Genomic DNA, 19,904 nt, shown 5'->3' with positions numbered 1-19,904 from the left:
AAAATAAGAAGTCTCAGAAAAACATCAGCTAACCTCCTAGTTGCATGCTTGGCAGAAAATAATTTTCCCATTTGTTGTATAATGCGGTAAATCTTGCAGCCACTGCCTTATATAAGTAGACTTTGAACAAGCTCAGTTCGGCATGGCGTAGTATTCTCACACAGACACTAGAATTTATTTTGCACTTAGAACGTCGGTAACACTTAACACGCCGGTCGCTACACAATGTACTGATTTGTTTTTTCTGGGAAAAAGTGAACGATGACTTGCTTTTTTTTCCCTTTTACTGCGTTGCATGAAAGCGGGAGGGGAAGTACCGTACTCGTTGCTGGACATATGGCACCTGACAGATGGCCACCCCTTTTGAACAAGCGAATGGAATCTACCGATGCTTCAGATGAAAACATCTCACTACTGGCAAATTATTTTTGGAACCGGAAAATTCACGTATAATACCTTTCACGAAACAGAGTAGTTTGATATGACTACCTGTAGGTAGCAGCGAGAAAATGCGCGAAGGGCAGTAATTTAGCTATAGAGGGCGTCTACGATTAACATTGTGATTTTTTAATCCGTGCTCAGCTTAAGGCCTATGAAACCGTTTCTTTGCAAAAATACACAGCTGGCCAGAATCCTACGAACGAAATATTTTCAAATATAACATTTAGTATTCTCACGTTCGATTCTAATGTGTAACTCAAATCTTTGACCGGTTCCCATTCGCTCACCGAAGTTAAGCATTGTTGCGCTCGGCGTGTACTTGGATGGATGACCATTCAACCGTGCCGAGTGCTGTTGGTAGAAAGGCAAGCAAAGGAATTGTAAACAGTCTCTAACGACCTTCGCCTTCGACGAGACGTAAAGCCCTAAGTTTACTTCCTTCTTCTAATCTTTGAAAACACAAGAACTCTATGTCAGATTAACGAAATAGGTACTTTTTAGAATTTTGGTGCCGAAATGGGCAAAATTAGGCGTCAACGTCGAAATACGCAATTTTAGGTCCTATAGAACTAACGGTATTCAGTATAGCTAGTCACGAAACGCTCAAGTACCAACTTATATGCAAATTGGAGCTTAGGAAAAAATAGGTTTTAACCTAAAGATTCGTCATCTAGTTTTTTACATATGAATAATAAAACACCTATAAAGAATATTTGGTATTAACAGGGATAGCGATATACAAAAATAAAAAAAGACCGAAGTGTTAGGCAAATACGAAGCGTGAGCGCATATCAACTAGCCTCCTTGCTGCACGCTGGGCAGAAAATATTTTTTCCATCTGTCGCATAGTGTGGAAAAACTTGGAGCCACTGTCTTATATGATGAAATGGGCACTTTTTAGGATATTAAAGCCGAAATAGGCAAAAATAGGCACTAACGTCGAAATAGGCTTTTTTAGGTCCTATAGAATTAACGCTATTAAGTGTAAATAGTCATGAAACGCATAAGTACAAATTTTTATGCAAATAGGAACTCAGGAACAAAATAGGTTTTTACCTAAAATCCGCGGTCTGATTCTGATATAGCATTAGTAGTGACTTGCTTAATACAGTCACATTGTGCGTAGATGTAGATGTAGCAATGCATATGAAATGGAATAAGCGTGTGAGGATTGTGGTTGTTGTTGTGGTCTGCAGTCCTGAGACTGGTTTGATGCTGCTCTCCATGCTACTCTATCCTGTGCAAGCTGCTTCATCTCCCAGTACCTACTGCAGCATACATCCTTCTGAATCTGCTTAGTGTATTCATCTCTTGGTCTCCCTCTACGATTTTTACCCTCCACACTGCCATCCAATACTAATATAAGATTGTGGTAGGGAAGGCGAATGGCCGACTTTGGTTTACTGGGAGAATTTTACGCAAGTGTGGTTCATCTGTAAAGGAGACCGCATATAGGACGGTGTTGCGACCTGTTCTTGAGTGCTGCTCGAATGTTTAGGATTCGCACGAGGTCGGCTTAGAGGAAGACAAAGAAGCAATTAAGAGGCGGGCTGTCAGATTTGTTACAACAGACAAATACTACGGAGATTCTTTGGCATCTCAAAGGGGAATTCCTGGAGGGAAGGCGGCGCTCTTGTCTAGGAAAACTATTGAGGGAATATAGAAATCTTGCATTTGAAACTGAGTGCAGAACGATCGTACTGTCACCAGCATGCATTTTGTGTAAGACCCACAAGAGAAGATACGAGAAATGAGAACTCAAATGGAGGTATAATCATTTCTTTTTCGCTCTGTCAGCGAGTGGAACAGGAAAGGATATGACTGGTAGTGGTACAGGGTACCTTCCGCCACGTACCGTACGGTGCCTTGTGGTGTATTTATGTAGATGTGGATGTAGACGTAGATGTAGATTTGCACGCACATGCTGACATTTGCAACGTCACAAACGGTTCCTATACTGAGCACGTGTGATGACAAGATATGTGCGTCTATTTTGTTCATATCTTGTAGTTTTTGCAGAGTTATCTTCTGAAATGGTGGAGGTGCTTATGAACGGTCCTATACATACGTACCACTAGTGCTTTCACTGACCCGTCTTTGTTGAACTTCGTACAACCGTGTCTCTGGTCTGGTCTGCCTCAAGTCGAAGCTCCACAAATTGGCAACAGAGACCAAGGATGACCGGCTGCGGGAGTAGCTGGTGGCTATCGATAATCCTTTCTCTGGGGAATGAGCTAGGAGGTCAATGACCTATCGTCCCTGTTCAGGAAGTATGTAATGCCGCCTGCTGCTGGAAAAATAATGTCGGTCTACAAGAAAAAACGGCTGTAGTAAGTGAAAGAAACATAGCATACACTTGTTCATTAGGAAATTGTAAAAAAGCGCTGTTCCCAAATTCATGCAAGACTTGCTGCCAACTGTGGATGCAGCTTGGAATAAATTCAGTGTAACAACACATCTCGACTGCCTTACCTCTAAACACACTTCCTCAGTACTCACGCAGCCCAGTTACTTCTTGCTTCCCTTTCCAGAAGTAGATAGACTGTATTAGCTTCCCCTCGGTAAAGTGACCATCTTCCGTAACACTGTCTCATACATATGCCTTTATTCTCCACTTTTACTTCGCAAACCTCTTATGACGTGGGGCACTATTTATGGCACATTCACATCGCCTCTCATGTTCCAGTCATGAATTGTGCTTGAAAGAATGATTCCTGGTAAGGCTCTGTGTGAGAGCGCATCCATCTTATTTTCCCTCCCTGATCTTTTCACGGTGCATACGTAGGAAGGAGTAGTATATTGGCTGACTCTCCTAGGAGAGTGCGCTCCCAAAATTTTCAGAGAAAACCACACGGTAACGCACAACGCCTCTTATCTCAAGCCTGCCATTGGCATTGGGCTAACATGTCCATGTCGCATTTGGACTTACTGAACTGACCTGAGACGAAATGCGCTTCTCTTCTTTGGATCTTTTCCATTTCTTCTCTCGATCCTATCTGGTACGGGTCCCAGAATAACGAAAACTATTGAAGCGTCAGTCGAACAAGGTTTGGTAATCGTGAGTGGACTACAAGTCCTAAGTATTCTTCTGATGAATCTCGGTTTGCTACCTGCCTCTCCTTGAGATTAGTCTCATGCACTCGCTCTACTTTAAAACTTCCCGTATGCGTAGCCCCATCTATTTAACGAGCGTTGCTTCTTCCATTGCTTCCTCGTAAATCGTAAAATCATATAAAAAGGTGACTTTCCATCCTTTTACAACTCTCCATCGCCCAGCCTCAGTCTGGAACCAGATCCCTCAGGTTAAGAGTATCAAGTGTTATCTATTGATATACACTCCTGGAAATTGAAACAAGAAAACCGTGAATTCATTGTCCCAGGAAGGGGAAACTTTATTGACACATTCCTGGGGTCAGATACATCACATGATCACACTGACAGAACCACAGGCACATAGACACAGGCAACAGAGCATGCACAATGTCGGCACTAGTACAGTGTATATCCACCTTTCGCAGCAATGCAGGCTGCTATTCTCCCGTGGAGACGATCGTAGAGATGCTGGATGTAGTCCTGTGGAACGGCTTGCCATGCCGTTTCCACCTGGCGCCTCAGTTGGACCAGCGTTCGTGCTGGACGTGCAGACCGCGAGAGACGACGCTTCATCCAGTCCCAAACATGCTCAATGGGGGACAGATCCGGAGATCTTGCTGGCCAGGGTAGTTGACTTACACCTTCTAGAGCACGTTGGGTGGCACGGGATACATGCGGACGTGCATTGTCCTGTTGGAACAGCAAGTTCCCTTGCCGGTCTAGGAATGGTAGAACGATGGGTTCGATGACGGTTTGGATGTACCGTGCACTATTCAGTGTCCCCTCGACGATCACCAGTGGTGTACGGCCAGTGTAGGAGATCGCTCCCCACACCATGATGCCGGGTGTTGGCCCTGTGTGCCTCGGTCGTATGCAGTCCTGATTGTGGCGCTCACCTGCACGGCGCCAAACACGCATACGACCATCATTGGCACCAAGGCAGAAGCGACTCTCGTCGCTGAAGACAACACGTCTCCATTCGTCCCTCCATTCACGCCTGTCGCGACACCACTGGAGGCGGGCTGCACGATGTTGGGGCGTGAGCGGAAGACGGCCTAACGGTGTGCGGGACCGTAGCCCAGCTTCATGGAGACGGTTGCGAATGGTCCTCGCCGATACCCCAGGAGCAACAGTGTCCCTAATTTGCTGGGAAGTGGCGGTGCGGTCCCCTACGGCACTGCGTAGGATCCTACGGTCTTGGCGTGCATCCGTGCGTCGCTGCGGTCCGGTCCCAGGTCGACGGGCACGTGCACCTACCGTCGACCACTGGCGACAACATCGATGTACTGTGGAGACCTCACGCCCCACGTGTTGAGCAATTCGGCGGTACGTCCACCCGGCCTCCCGCATGCCCACTATACGCCCTCGCTCAAAGACCGTCAACTGCACATACGGTTCACGTCCACGCTGTCGCGGCACGCTACCAGTGTTAAAGACTGCGATGGAGCTCCGTATGCCACGGCAAAGTGGCTGACACTGACGGCGGCGGTGCACAAATGCTGCGCAGCTAGCGCCATTCGACGGCCAACACCGCGTTTCCTGGTGTGTCCGCTGTGCCGTGCGCGTGATCATTGCTTGTACAGCCCTCTCGCAGTGTCCGGAGCAAGTATGGTGGGTCTGACACACCGGTGTCAATGTGTTCTTTTTTTCCATTTCCAGGAGTGTAGATGAGTTCCAGCCATTTGGTTTGCAGATGTCAGACTAGAAGTTGCTAAAACACGTTTCACAGTTTTGTGCAATATGCATCCCGCAAAACTCGTAAGGCCTCTTTCATGAAATACATATCGATACTTTTCGAGGACGTAAGCCCTAAGTCATAATCCAGGGTAGGTATAGATCAATCTAAGTTTGATGTGCAGTTGCAAACAGACGTATTCCATTGTTAATTTTGTTCATTTGAACTAGTGTAAGGGTTATAGGATTTAGTTTATACACACGGTTTCTCCTAGAATTTACATGCGACCTGCCCGAGACGACTTTCATACACATTGCTACGAAACCAGACTTACCACAGAAGGCGTAGAACCGTTCTCCAAAACTTAGATATTACGTGACACTTCTCTTCCACGCCAATGTTTATGGACCACATGTGGAGCAATTGTGGAGCAGTATAGGAATATAATGAGCCCATGCATTGGGCTGTCCAGTGAGCTAATTTTCTGGTTCCTATATTGAAGTCAGCTCGGAGAAGCTGTCAGCGATATTTTTGTTTGATGACACATTATAAGGTTTTCAGCCAGTCAGTTTCGTCACCCTGAAACTGAGTTTCGTAAATTAAGCACGACGGTTGAATCTGCCAAAAGGAATGTACCACGGTGTTGTTAGTGTTTCTGTAACACTCTCGATCACATCTTACTCTCTGTCGATCAGTTCGATTTCTGTTCGCATTTTACCCGTATTGATATTTTCTCAGCACTCGCATTGCTCCTAGCCTTCTGTGACAATCGGTGTTTCGCCACTCTGATGGCCACTCAATTACCAGAGTAGCTATGTAAAATATTCATTTGTTTTCACTTCCCGAGGAACTGTCCAAAACTAACAAGGCAGTCTGAACTGTTTCGTCGTAGTGACACTTCCCAAATGAAGATACCTTCAGAAGATTATGACACAATGTTATGTGGCCAGGGACGATCTATTTTTATAAACAAGGAGAGTTATAATTACTTCTTTCTGACCGTACGCCTGATAACCTGCAAGACATCAGTTATGTCACGATGTGGATATAATTATCATATATGCTAGATCTCCGTTTCTGTAAACTAGCCCACACTAAATAATTGTTACGACGTTGTATTCTAAAACAAAGATACCGACCTGGAAAATGCTAAATTTATAAATTTTATGCCAATGACCACAGTTGCTTACCACATAACAAATTTGGCATGTTACATATACACGTATAGAAGTAGAAATGACTGCATTAAAGAATAAATTAAGTTAAAGTCTGGCGGTAATTAAAATAATATGATTGGAAACGGTAATTGACGTATGAAAACACACACACACACACACACACACACACACACACACACACACACACACACACACACACGAGAAAAATTTAAGTATTTGATTCGTTTCTAATATACCTTTCTACCCTTAGAGATACTCATGCTTGTCGTTTTCTTGTTGAGAAGCACTCTACCAATTTACTGGGGTAGGCACTACGCAGCACAAATGGTTAGTAGGCCCTACAAGTTCAGTAAAATCTCGTCGTCCCAGGGCTGCACATTCTTCAAGGTTGCCCAGCATTGCTGGGAAGCTTCTTCGAACATTATGTCTCTAACAACAATTGTTTTCCATAATGTGTTCTATCTCTCCCAGACGATTAAAGTTTTCCAGAAATAAATACAGACGTTAGTCACAAAGACTTTGAAACAGTATATATATATATATATATATATATATATATATATATATATATATATATATATATATACTGGGTGGAGAAAAATTGTGTCACGAAATTTTAATCCTGGATAGCTGATGCCAGTAGGAACCAAAATTACTAATGTTGTGTAGGTCGGCAACTCATCATTTTTAAACTACGGCAACTTGGCGCCACATGCTCCGATTGGCCGTAGGATTGCCCTGTTGCCGTTCGTCGGTTGACGGGCAGCGCTATGGTTCAAATGGCTCTGAGCACTATGGGACTTAACATCTGAGGTCATCAGTCCCCGAGAACTTAGAACTACTTAAACCCAACTAACCTAAGGACATCACACACATTCATGCCCGAGGCAGGATTCGAACCTGCGACCGTAGCAGTCCCGCGGTTCCGAACTGAGCGCCTAGAACCGGGCAGCGCTATGGTTGTCGGTTCACACACACAAACGTGCCTCGCCCCTTCACTGGCCCAACGTAATACGCACACTTCTCGAATAGGTCTTGCTGTTTGTCTCCACCTTATGTCAGAGGCCTTCACACATAAGCTTCGCTTCGGAGCACACACATGTCACCTGTGATTTAGTCACACAGTAAGCGTGGCGACACAGTATTCGTTTGAAGATCAACGAGATATGGTTTTTGTTTAAGGACTAGCCGAAGGTAATGCGCATGAAGCTCAACGGTTGTATGAGGAACGGTACCCAGGAAGACGCCAACCACACCCGCAAATGTCCACAGCAATTCACTGGCGACTTTGTGAAACAGGCTCGTTAACAGGATATCATGGTGATGCTGGAAGACCTCGAACACGACGGGATGCTGCATTTGAAGAGACTGTTCTCGAACGCTTCGAGGAAGCACCTAAGACAAGTACTCGAGAGGTTGGACACGACATAGGGGTCACGCATCGGTTAGTCTGGGAGGTTTGGAGGGATGACGGCCGGCATCCATTCAGTTTCCACCGTGTCCAAGACCCAAATACTGTGGCGCACTATGAACAGAAGCTACGGTTCTGGTTGTTCTGTGACATATTGTGCGAGATTCCGACTTCCCGGCGTTTTGTTGTTTACCGACGAGTGCACCTTCCATCGGGCTGTCCTTTACAATACTCGAAACGTTCATTACTTGGCAAGGGGAAATCCTCAGGTTACATATGTCCACGGACACCAGGAACGACTTTCGCTCAACATTTGGGCAGGCATTGTGGGTGACCATCTGATTGGGCTGGTCCGTCTACCTCCTCGACTTACTTGAGTAAATTACCTTCACTTTTTGCAAGAAACTCTACCCAGTCTGCTGGAAGATGATCCCCTGGACACACGGCTATGCATGTGGTTGCTGCATGATAGTGCGCCCGCACATAACAGTCGTGCTGTTCGCGGATATTTAATTGATTTCTTCGACGGCCGGGTAATTGGCAGAGGTGCTCGTAGTACATGGCTCCGGCGATCACCAGACCTCAAGCCATCAGACCTTTTCCTGTGGGGATTCTACAAAGTTCCAGTTCACCCACCTGGACACGACCAACCTAGAAACGAAGAGAAATTAATGGACCGCTTTCACGGTGCCGCCAATCACATCAGGGCAATGCGAGGAATGTTTGAAAGAGTTCGGCAAAACACCATTCAACGTTTTCAAGCTTGTGTGGCGTCAGAGAATCGCCAGTTCGAGCACCTGCTTTAAGTAAACAATGTCCTGGCTACAAAAAAGGCCCTTACCAGGATTAACATAATCTGTAGAAGACTTTCCGTACGCGAACTAACAGCTCTTGGCGGGCTTGTTTCCGGTACGTCTTATCATGAAACTGCAATAGATGTGTCGGGACCCCTGTGGATTCGCCCCCAGGTCCCCAGAGTGGAAGGCCGGCGCGCTACCAACGAGCGTGCGAGTCTCCTTGGATACATTGCGATCTCCGGTAGGCAAAGCATTCGCGGTAATGCGTTGTGCAGAGCATCCGGCAACAGGGCAATCCCGAGGCCAATCGGAGCTCGTGGCGCCAAGTTTCCATAGTTTAAAAATTGTGCGTTGTAGACTTACACAACATTAGTAATTATTTTGCTTCCTACTGGCATCAGCTATCCAGGGTTAAAATTTCGTGACACAATTTTTCTCCGCCCTATATATATACAGGATGACCTGCACCACAAATATCGGAAATGGGAAGTGCTATTGACATGCGGTTTTCACGGAATGTATTGGTCGTCAAGTCCTCGTATTGTTAACCGATAAACGGACTGCAATGATATTTATAAAGTGTATTTTTTTGCAAGCAAACACTTTTTTAATGGAACAATGCCTATTGACATTAACACACTAAAAGCAGAGTAAATTAGTATGTCAGTGGTGTTTGTCGTAGGACACTAGTGCGAGTTGTTTTCCACGCAGACACTTTTTTGCGCCATTCAACTTGCATAGTCGCATGTTGTTACAATTGCTTACAGTGTGCTTATATGTTCCTTGAGTGCGTTGCCACTTGCTAGTCAGTTAGTGTTTTCACAGTACGAGCAGTAGGTCATGAGCAGATGATGGGATATATCAATGTAGAAAAAGCCTTCATGCTCACAGTGTATGGAGAATGTAGGGTGAATGCAGTTCGTACTTATACAGTATATGAGCCAAGATATCCTAACAGATGTCAACCATTTAGCAGTTATTTATCACTCTTTTCAACCTGTTATGTTGAAGTGGTAGTGTAATACCAACACATCAGAAGGAAATATGTGACAACAGAAGAGGTAGAAATTAATGTTCATGCTGCTGTTTCAGTTGATCCGCACGTTAGCCCCCGCACAATCGCACGATAAAGTGGCGTGAGTCAAAAAAGTGTCCTACACATTCTCCATTCACATAAGTTGCCCCCACATCACAGCTCCCTCCATCAAGAGCTCCATGTAAATAATTGTGAGAAACGTCTGAACTTCTGTACATGGGCATTAAGAGAGGATACTCTAAATGTATCCTGTACCTGGTATAGTGATAAATCCACATTTATCAATCTTTGTGAGTGAAACCGCAAAACATGCCCTATTGGTCCACTGACAATTCCCTTTGACCTCGTCAGATGGAACATCAACGTCCATAGAGTTTAAACATGTGGTGTGGGACTTCTTCGTAGATAAACGCCGGCCGGCCAGGGTGGCCGAGCGGTTCTAGGCGCTTCAGTTTGGAACCGCGCGACCGCTTCGGTGTGTGTGTGTGTGTGTGTGTGTGTGTGTGTGTGTGTGTGTGTGTGTGTTTGTAGGTGGGTGGGTGTGTGGGTGGGTGGGTTAACATCATTAATTAGTTTTCTGTTCATGTGGAATGTGTAACACAGAACATCTATAATTAAGCTACAGCCCACTTTTAGCTACCCACATACCAGTCCACCGTTAATGTACGTTGTGAAAATAGTTTATCACAGTGTGTGTGTGTGTGTGTGTAGGTGTGTGGGTGTGTGGGTGGGTGGGTTAACATCATTAATTAGTTTTCTGTTCATGTGGAATGTGTAACACAGAACATCTATAATTAAGCTACAGCCCACTTTTAGCTACCCACATACCAGTCCACCGTTAATGTACGTTGTGAAAATAGTTTATCACAGTGTGTGTGTGTGTGTGTGTGTAGGTGTGTGGGTGTGTGGGTGGGTGGGTTAACATCATTAATTAGTTTTCTGTTCATGTGGAATGTGTAACACAGAACATCTGTAATTAAGCTACAGCCCACTTTTAGCTACCCACATACCAGTCCACCGTTAATGTACGTTGTGAAAATAGTTTATCACAGAATTTGTAGCTGTGGTGTCAGATGAAGTTTCATCTGAAAGCCTTTTCCAGCTTGAACTTAATATCAGTTCGCATCTTTGAGCTGCAAATAAATGTTTAGAAGAGCTGACACGTGGCTAGTTCTTTGGGCTTATCTGTCTTTTACATAACTGATTACAGTTATGGACTGTATGCAAATTAGGCCACATATATCGAGTTAAGGAGCCACAATGCCCAATTCAGTGAACAATACAGAGAAGTAGCAACGATTAGGCACGGTGTTGGTTGGAATGTAATTTTACATGCAGTCTTTTGAGGTGAAGAAAGTCTACTCATGTTGGAAGTGGGTCTTTCTCATGGACAACGATGTCTGCTATTGGATGCAGCGGTTACCACCAGTGTAGAACAGCCACTTTGTTGCTGGTAATTTACATAATGCGAAGGATTGAGCTCATCTACTCTGGAATGAAGGGCGAGGGGTTGTGATCCCTGCTTCCGCCTGTGGAAGGAATGGTGGCCCACAGGCTTCAGCAGCAGGAGATTTGCCCGTGTGCCTCATGGATGTACGTTTATTGGAAATGGGGCATGTAGGTGCGAAGGCTGGGGCTGAGTTTTATGACTCCTTCGTCAGGTCATGTCGGCATGGGGCCCTCGTAATAAATCCATGCAGTGGAGAGAGGGTGTATCTCAGCTTTCATAGACAGCCTTGACAATGTTCTTTCTGTGGATCTTCCTGAGAAAGCCGTATCGGCTTGCAAAAGAAAATGTTTTGCTATGGTCACTGTAATAGGTTGGCGCAGCTTGACGTTCACCGTACTGAGCGTTGCAAGAGCTGCAGCTGATGGGCATGTTGGTTTCCAAGCCAGTGTTCCCACGTGAATGGTGAATCTATGTCTCGACTGGTGAGCTGAAAAATGACATCGAAGTGTGGCAGAGAGCACCTCTTCGATACCACAATAGCGAGAGGTCTGGTAAAAAAGACCTGCTCTTCTGTTGGAGAGAGGCAGTAACGAGAATTTTTTTTTTAAATATGGTCTTGGCGGAAAAACATGGAAGATGTCCCGCCATTGGTGGAGTGTACTTTTTGAAGAAGCTCCACATGGCTTACATGAGTTAGGAGAGTACTAAGGTGGAAATTTGGGAGGGAAGAGAAGGTAGCTGGAAGGTGGAGACTTAGGACAATCGTGATCATACTGTGGGAGTGACACTTCTAATAAAATGGCAGTGTGAGTGGTAGCCGCAAGACCGCCCCGCACATTCAGCGTTAGGTGCAAGGGAACTCTGTATCAATTTCAGTTTGTTTATACGAGGCAAATATGAGCGAATTTTCTGATCAAGAGCCTCCGTTCGTATGGCATAGCAGTTTTGTGTCTGGTATGGAGCCACAGTTCCAGTCCTGTATCGAGCAATGTGGGCTATACTACATTGGTTGTCTCACCGCTGTGGCGTGTTCACCACTTTACAGACTCCCGATCGTACATGGTAAGCGTTGCACTGCCCTCGCTTGATAGGAATACTGGAGGTGAATTGGTTACTGCGAACGGCGCTCGCATTCGCAAACAAAAACCGTCTTGGCTCCATATGTAAACGGCAGATTAGGGCGTAGTTTGCCGTTCACAGTCTTCATCAATTCTGTGACTTATTATCCACGGGTGATTGGGAACTGCGGTAGGAACTTCACCTATTCCCAACTTTGCCAGCTGCATGGCAGCACTTTTTGTATATCTTGTAATTAGTGTTGTTTGTGTTTGCTCATGGAATTTCACCCTTGGCTTTTTCGACAGCTTAATCACACAGTATACCATTAATTTAAGTAGAAATCAGACTCTATAGACCTTTTAAATTAATGTATGTGGCACGTAGTTAGAGTAGTTCAGTATCTATTGCATTACGTTCAATTCAGTCTCGCGATTAGAGCCAAAATATTGATTAGATGGAGTCAGACCTCCACTGCACATAGTTTTCTGGAGGAGTAGTTGGTAAGTGGTTGTGTCGCTTAGGGTATTACTTGACAAATAGAAGTAAAGAGTGGTAGCTCGCATTACCATGACAATCTCGGAAACTTGCACCACAGACGTTTTGTAAACTCTTATTGTTAATGTAGAGGACTCTTGATATCCAACTCTCCAACACGCACAGGTTGATGTCAGCCTCTTTTGCAAATCTATCATTCATACCAAATAAATGGTTTTATCAACTCAGTTTTCAATAACAAGTTAGTAGTATATATGGGTCTCGGGCACGACTTCGGATGTCATAGTGAAAACTCCACAATATTTCATCAGCGCAACTGGCCGACATCTTCAGGTGCGACGAACACGTTGTGTTATTGTCGCACCCGAAGATGTCGGCCAGTTGCACTGATGTAATATTGTGGAGTTTTCACTATGACATCCGACGTATCGCCCGAGAACCATTTATAAAACATGTCCGCCGGGAAAGCCTCAAGCATTTTAGACGTGGTTTAATGTAGTTCAATCTGAAGCCAGCATGCAGATGTAGCTGTGATGTGAGTAAGAAGTACATTTCATTGCCACAACGTGATACAAGCTAATTCTCCTTCGCATTTAACAGCAAAATCCAAACTCAACTCCGTTTGAATTTTTATCCGTACGGTTATATAATTTGTACACAACTACAAACTACAGATAAGCAACAAATTTACTTATACATTTCAGGGATTATCATTTTGTTCCTTTTTGTAACAAAATATGGAACTGCAAGTCCAGTACAGTCCAGTTTCATTTTCCTGCTGGATTAAGAGAATCTGTGACTGAAATATGCATGGTGTCCCAAAAATGCACCGACAAGTTTTTCGGTGGGGGTTTCTTCACCAGACATAAGTAAAAAACTCTAATAAAGGCTATAAAATGTATACCTTAAGAGGTATGAGCACTTGTTCATCTTCTATAGTATGAAACAGATCTTTTCTACTCCAAAGTCTTAGCTTTCCATATTTTGGAAGGAGGAAGTATTAACCAAAACAAGAAAAAAGTCTAATAGACATGGGGTCTAAGGTGCAAGCTTTAAGAGCTATGAGCACTTGCTCATCTTCGCTTGTAAGAAACACACCTTTTCTACTAAACAAGTACTCATAGATCTTAAGGTACTCATTTTTGAGCCCATGTTTATTACACATTTTTATGTTGTTTTAGTCCATACTGCCTCCTCCCAAATATGAAAAGCAATCAGCTTGCAGTAGAAGATGTGTGTTCCATAGTATCGAAGATTAACAAGTACTCATACTTCTGGAAGTATGCGCTTTGGAGCCTTAGTTCGCTAGACTTTTTTTTTCTTGTTTCAGTATAAGGATCGTGCCCCTACGGTTTTTCGTTATTTTTAGGGACACTCTGTACATTGGCACAAAGTCCGTCGAGACAGATGTTGCAAGGACCAATTTTAACTGTTACTAGAGACGACAGTTGATTAGATCCTACTGTCCATTCGACCATGAAATGGAATACAATCTCAGAAGTGGCAAGTATGTGAAAGTAAATCGGTTGTGCGTTATCAAAGGAACTGTCTCGGAACCCACCATGAGCGATCTAGGGAAATAAAACTGGATTTATGCCACTGTGGTCCTGAGTAGAACTCGAGAGTGCTATCACTGTGACACCTCGCTCCGTAAGGCACTATTAGATTTGCTACATCTGCATATAAAAACAGTGAAAGAGCAGCTCGACATTTCCTGCCAGATCTTCCGCAGTTGAGATGCTAACCTTAATTGAATTGAGTGGTTTTGTCTTACTGTTTCTACTTCACAGTGTACAGTTTATCCTTGCCATGCCATCACACTCCATCAACCAGTCGAAGGAACCACTCAGATTAGCCGGCCGGTGTGGCCGTGCGGTTCTAGGCGCTTCAGTCTGGAACCGCGTAACCGCTACGGTCGCAGGTTCGAATCCCGCCTCGGGCATGGATGTGTGTGATGTCCTTAGGTTAGTTAGGTTTAAGTAGTTCTAAGTTCTAGGGGACTGATGATCACAGATGTTAAGTCCCATAGTACTCAGAGCCATTTGAACAATTTGAACCACTCAGATCCACAAAAGCGTATGCACCGAAGCTGGTACATTTTAAATGAAACGAAGCATGGGACGCCCCACAGGTCTTTATGTGCGTGCTATTTCGCTTCGCAAGTAATAGTCTCTCTGGAAACAATCTAGGACCATGTCTCAGTGAGTGCAGAAGAAACCGTTTTGAAACTTTTGTAATACTACGGCACAGGATCTTAAAGAGGTCCATTTCTTTGTGAATCCACTGTTTCCACGAAACTCCTACAACAGACCGCAAGCTTTGCATATGCGTGACTGGTACATTACTCTGATGCGTACAAAAATGTGCTTAGGGTGCAATATACCTATGTGAGGACAAAGTGTTCCGAATGTGGCTGTACCTGTATTAACGTGTGTGTCTACCTCCTTGTTGGAGAAATTAGATGCCGCAGCATAAGAAGCGAACAGAAACGATCAAGTACTTTGTGTAAAATACAGTAGTGGATAGTTTGGGAGGTAATCTACACCCCAAAGTTGTTCATGCTATTTGCGTTTAGTTGGCTGGCACGATCAGATCTCATTTGTAGCTATTGGAGCTCTTTCACAAAGTGTGTAACATTGATAGCTTCACATCTGCGTACAGAAATGAAGTTGCATCCAGCCATTTAATTGAAGACGTGTATAATGATAAGGAAGTCCCATACATGCGAGGGATTGTTAGTTAAATGTTGTCGATGTCGCATGCCGTTCTCAGGTGGACCTCCGGCACATCGCGCAGTCGCCGGACTCTGACACCATCGACGTGGGCATCGACCTACAGGACTACTACCTGTCCGTCGAGTGGGACATCATGAGGGTGCCCGCGGTGCGCAACGAGAAGTTCTACAGCTGCTGCGAGGAACCCTATCCCGACATCATCTTCAACATCACGCTGCGCCGCAAGACCCTTTTCTACACGGTCAACCTTATCATCCCCTGCGTCGGCATCTCGTTCCTGTCCGTGCTCGTCTTCTACCTGCCTTCCGACTCGGGGGAGAAGGTAAGCCAATCAGTGGCCAAAACATACTGCATGTCGATGCAAGGTCACGAAACAGCCCTTCCAAAGTTGACAAAGCCGTATGAGTAGTCTGTATCCCGTGACGAAGCATGTACATAACGTAAAGGACTTTCAGCTTTAATATTTGTGTACCAAAATCTTAATTAATGGAAAATGTGACTATTGATTGACTACGTTAAAGGTATTAAAAAAAAGACTGCTTAAACTACTGTCTGAAACGTTATTTTTTAACGCAAGTTATCTAAATATTTAATATGGAAGGTTTTCAAAGTATTCTGTATGTTTGTGTTTGTGTTTATATGCGTGTGTGTGTTTGTGTGTGTGTGTGTGTGTGTGTGTGTGTGTGTGTGTCTGTGTGCGTGTGTGTGCGTGTGTGTGTGTCTGTATAACATTTGTCAAATTATGATTGGTTTCAGAGGTACAGCTGTTATAATGCAACCCAAATAAATATTCCTAGGCGGTGTTAAGCAAAGGTAGATGATTATGAAACTTCCTCGTAGATTAAAACTGTGTGCGGGACCGAGACTCGAACTCGGGACCTTTTCCTTTGCCGGTAAAAGCTGTACCATCTGAGCTACCCAAGCGCAACTGACGACCCGTTCTCACAGCTTCAATTCTGCCAGTACCTCGTCTCCTACCTTCCAAACTTCACAGAAGCTCTTCTGCGATCCTTGCAGAACTAGCACTCCTGGAAGAAAGGATAATGCGGAGTCATGTCTTAGCCACAACGAGGGGCTTGCTTCCAGAGTGAGATTTTCACTCTGCAGTGGAGTGTGCGCTGATATGAAACTTCCTGGCAGATTAAAAGTGTATGCCGCACCGAGACTTGAATTCGGGACCTTTGCCTTTCGCGGGCAAGTGCTCTAGTATCTGAGCTACCCAAGCACTGGCTTCGAGTCTCGCTCCGGCACACAGTTTTAACTTGACAGGAAGTTTCATATCAGCGCACACGCCGCTGCAGAGTGAAAATCTCATTCTGTAGATGATTATGTTCAAAATTACATTTCGTAATTTCTACCTCCGACAGCAAGGCGCTTTGGTTCAAATGGCTCTAAGCACTATGGGACTTAACATGTGAGGTCATCAGTCCCCTAGACTTAGAACTACTTGAACCTAACTAAATCAAGGCACTTTCGAATGGACAACTTCCGAGGTCGTCTTATTGTTGTTACATGCATATGCATTGTTCACCATAATCTGGCATGCGGAACGCAGAAATTCTGTGTGCGCTTATTAAAGGACTACATTCCACCAATAACATAACGCCTTGTACTCCATCCACACTGTGTTCATTTGCAGTTTCAGATGTCATGTGACTCCCGAGCACTACACCAGTTCCTTGAAGTTAAGTGAAAACGCGATTAAACACTCATACTCTGTTATTCTGGAGTTAGGAAATTTTTGACAGCTACAAGCAGTGTTTCATTACAAATACTCTATTGTCATATTCAACATTTGTAAACAACCGCCGCATGCTTAGATGATGCAGCAGAACTCACCAACAAATCAAAATCACAATCACAGTTGAAAAATTCAATTCTGTTAGCTGAAGCACAACTCTACAACCTGAATTTTAAGAAAAATGGTAATCGATACGTAAAGTCATATCGACGGTGGTACCAACAAGAGAAGTGAAAACTTACCTCCGTAACCAATAACAACAATACGTATATTATATGAAGTGTTTTATACTAATTCGTCTGTACAGTAGATGAAGTCAGTGTGAAGGCAGGTTCCACGAAAACAATAGTACAATGTCTGAAGCAGACATGTATCGAACTTACCATGAAATTAGTAAATTCATATAAGACATCATGACGAAATTACATAGTTTCCTTCATTGCATGAGTAACAAAATAAGGTAGCTGCATTTCCTGGGTCGAAATTGGTATAAAGGCACTCAGTATTCTGTTGTGTTATTGCATTGTTAGTACTTTGTCCAATCTCTGTTGTCCCTAATTACCTCAAAGTTTCTTCTCGGCATTGATTTGGTTGGGGGTTGTATGTCTTAAAGTGAAAGTGTCACCCACACTTCTCGTATCGCAATTTTTAAGTCACATACGGCCTCAAATTGCCTTCCATTGCGATAAACCCACCTGCTCAAATCCGGGCTACATGTGGGTCAGGGCATGACGTTGATATCTTTGTCTTCAAACTACCTTTTGATTGGAGCTGAAACATACCCAAATGAGTTATCCTGTTGAAACATTAGCCTTCATTCACTACGTCATCATAATCTCTAGTCAGTTTTGGCTCTAGCATTTCAGTGTACATGTTGGAGTTGATTCGAGAGTTCAGACAAGCAATACGTGATTTACCTTTAGCGCAAAAGGCTACCCAAATCATAACACCTCCACCACCAAACTTTCTTCTCATTCTTACCTACTCCTCTGTTATCGTATCATGCCAGTAATACTGAAATCCATCCTGTCCATCTACATTAAACTTCTTCTCGCCAGTGAAGATCACTTTATCCCATTCTGAAGCCGATGACATACGTTTTTCAGCACAGTCTAATCCAGCCTGTTTATGTTAGGGTGTTAGGATGTGTTTCTGCAGTCGTTTATTGAACGCAAGATGTTGGTCATGCGATAAAATGTGGCGTACATGACTCGCAGTTACTGGCAACTTTAAATCAGCAACGAGCTGAGAAGAATAATGGTTTGTGGTCCTTACTCTTCGCAAAAGTAACCCTTTCTCTGCCTGTACTTTGCTCATATTTTTCTTCTGTCCATATCGTGCGCCCATTGTAACGATATTATCAATCGCTATACTTGAACGACTCAACTTCTTTGCGGTTTGGCGAATAGAGTCCCACTACGTCTCTCGTCACATGATAAGTGTTTTCCGCGTGGTACTGTCACAGACGCGGTTTACGTACAAAACATACACTGTCACTAATGGTGTCTGTTTCCTATCACCCGTAAAGGCACACACACACATACACACACACACACACACACACACACACACACACACACACACTAACATTGCTCACAACAGACTTTCTTTTACTGAGTTCCACGCTCTACCACCTGAATCGTCAAATTTCTTTTTCTCTACTGTACTACTGACATCAAATACGCTACCGGTTGACTGGATTTGTCGTTACATACATTGTACACAACTCTTCCAACCAACAACGTTAATTTTCCTGCAATTACTCATACCTTTATACTGATTTCCACTGCTGCACTTCCACCTCTTACAATATTTACCAGTACTCTTGAAATGCGTTGTATATGATATATTAACTGAAAAAAATATGCTTGATGTTCTCTATTTGACAGGAAGGTTGCGGGTATGAATTGCGTCGCATAGAAAAATAGCCGAGAAAACATTATACTTGTGTACAGTCCATAGTTGACAGCGTTGATGCGTTTAGTGCTGACGATTCCAATGGAAGTTAAATCGAAGCAGTGGAGATGGAGTTGAAGAGGTGGGCACCTACATCTGCATAAACTATCTGCTCAAAAGTATCCGGGCACACCTATGTGAACAGGAAGTTACCAAATGTTGTCACGATAGGCGGACCTGCCAGTGTAAAGGTATGTGCTGTCAGTACAGAAGCACTAACGCATAACAGGTCTGTCAGGACAGCTCGGTGACTGCAAACGTGGACTGGTCTTTGGATGACACCGGAGCAAATGATCCATTGGAGAAATTTCAGCATTTGTGATGTTGCCAAAGTACGCTACAAGGTGTGAATGTAAAGTGCAAAATTGAAGGGACAAGCTCACCTAAACCAAGACCGGGCAGACCTCCTGTGGTCACCGACAGGGACGGTACCGTCGTGCTTTGTATGTGTGTGTAGAGGGGGGGGGGGGGGGGGGGGGAGGGAGGGGATGGGTGTAAATAGTCGTATGAAATCAACGGAAGAATTCAGTGCACAGTGCTACCAGAAATATAGCTAACAGAGTGACAGTGCGTAGGCAGTTAAAGACAATGGGATACAACTGTCGAGCAGCTTCTCATTAGCCACAAATGCGGTGGAAAGAGAGACGCCTTTCAACAGTGAATGGCTAGAAACAAGTGAAGTGGTGAATCATTCTGTACCCAGTGGCACTCTGAATGTTATGGATTTGGTGAATGCCGGGAGATAGCTACCTACCATCACGTGTACCGGCAACCGTGACGTATGGAGGAAGTGTTGTCGTGGTATGAGGGTGCCTCTCGTGGTAAAAGTGTGGCCCG

General features: G+C 44.2%; 1 protein-coding gene across 1 annotated transcript in view; it reads left to right on the top strand.

Annotated features, from left to right (window-relative positions):
• LOC124805225 (acetylcholine receptor subunit alpha-like 1) overlaps positions 1–19,904 on the top strand; it is a 412,453-nt gene that overhangs the window by 343,904 nt on the left and 48,645 nt on the right. The window contains exon 5 of the mRNA XM_047265724.1: positions 15,408–15,692. Coding sequence (XP_047121680.1) covers positions 15,408–15,692 — 285 coding nt within the window. The remainder of the gene's footprint in view (positions 1–15,407; positions 15,693–19,904) is intronic.

The sequence above is a fragment of the Schistocerca piceifrons genome, chromosome 7 (assembly GCF_021461385.2).
Source record: "Schistocerca piceifrons isolate TAMUIC-IGC-003096 chromosome 7, iqSchPice1.1, whole genome shotgun sequence".
Taxonomy (NCBI): Eukaryota; Metazoa; Arthropoda; class Insecta; order Orthoptera; family Acrididae; genus Schistocerca; species Schistocerca piceifrons.
The sequence above is the reverse complement of the archived record's forward strand: the minus strand, read 5'-3'. Positions and strand labels throughout refer to the sequence as shown.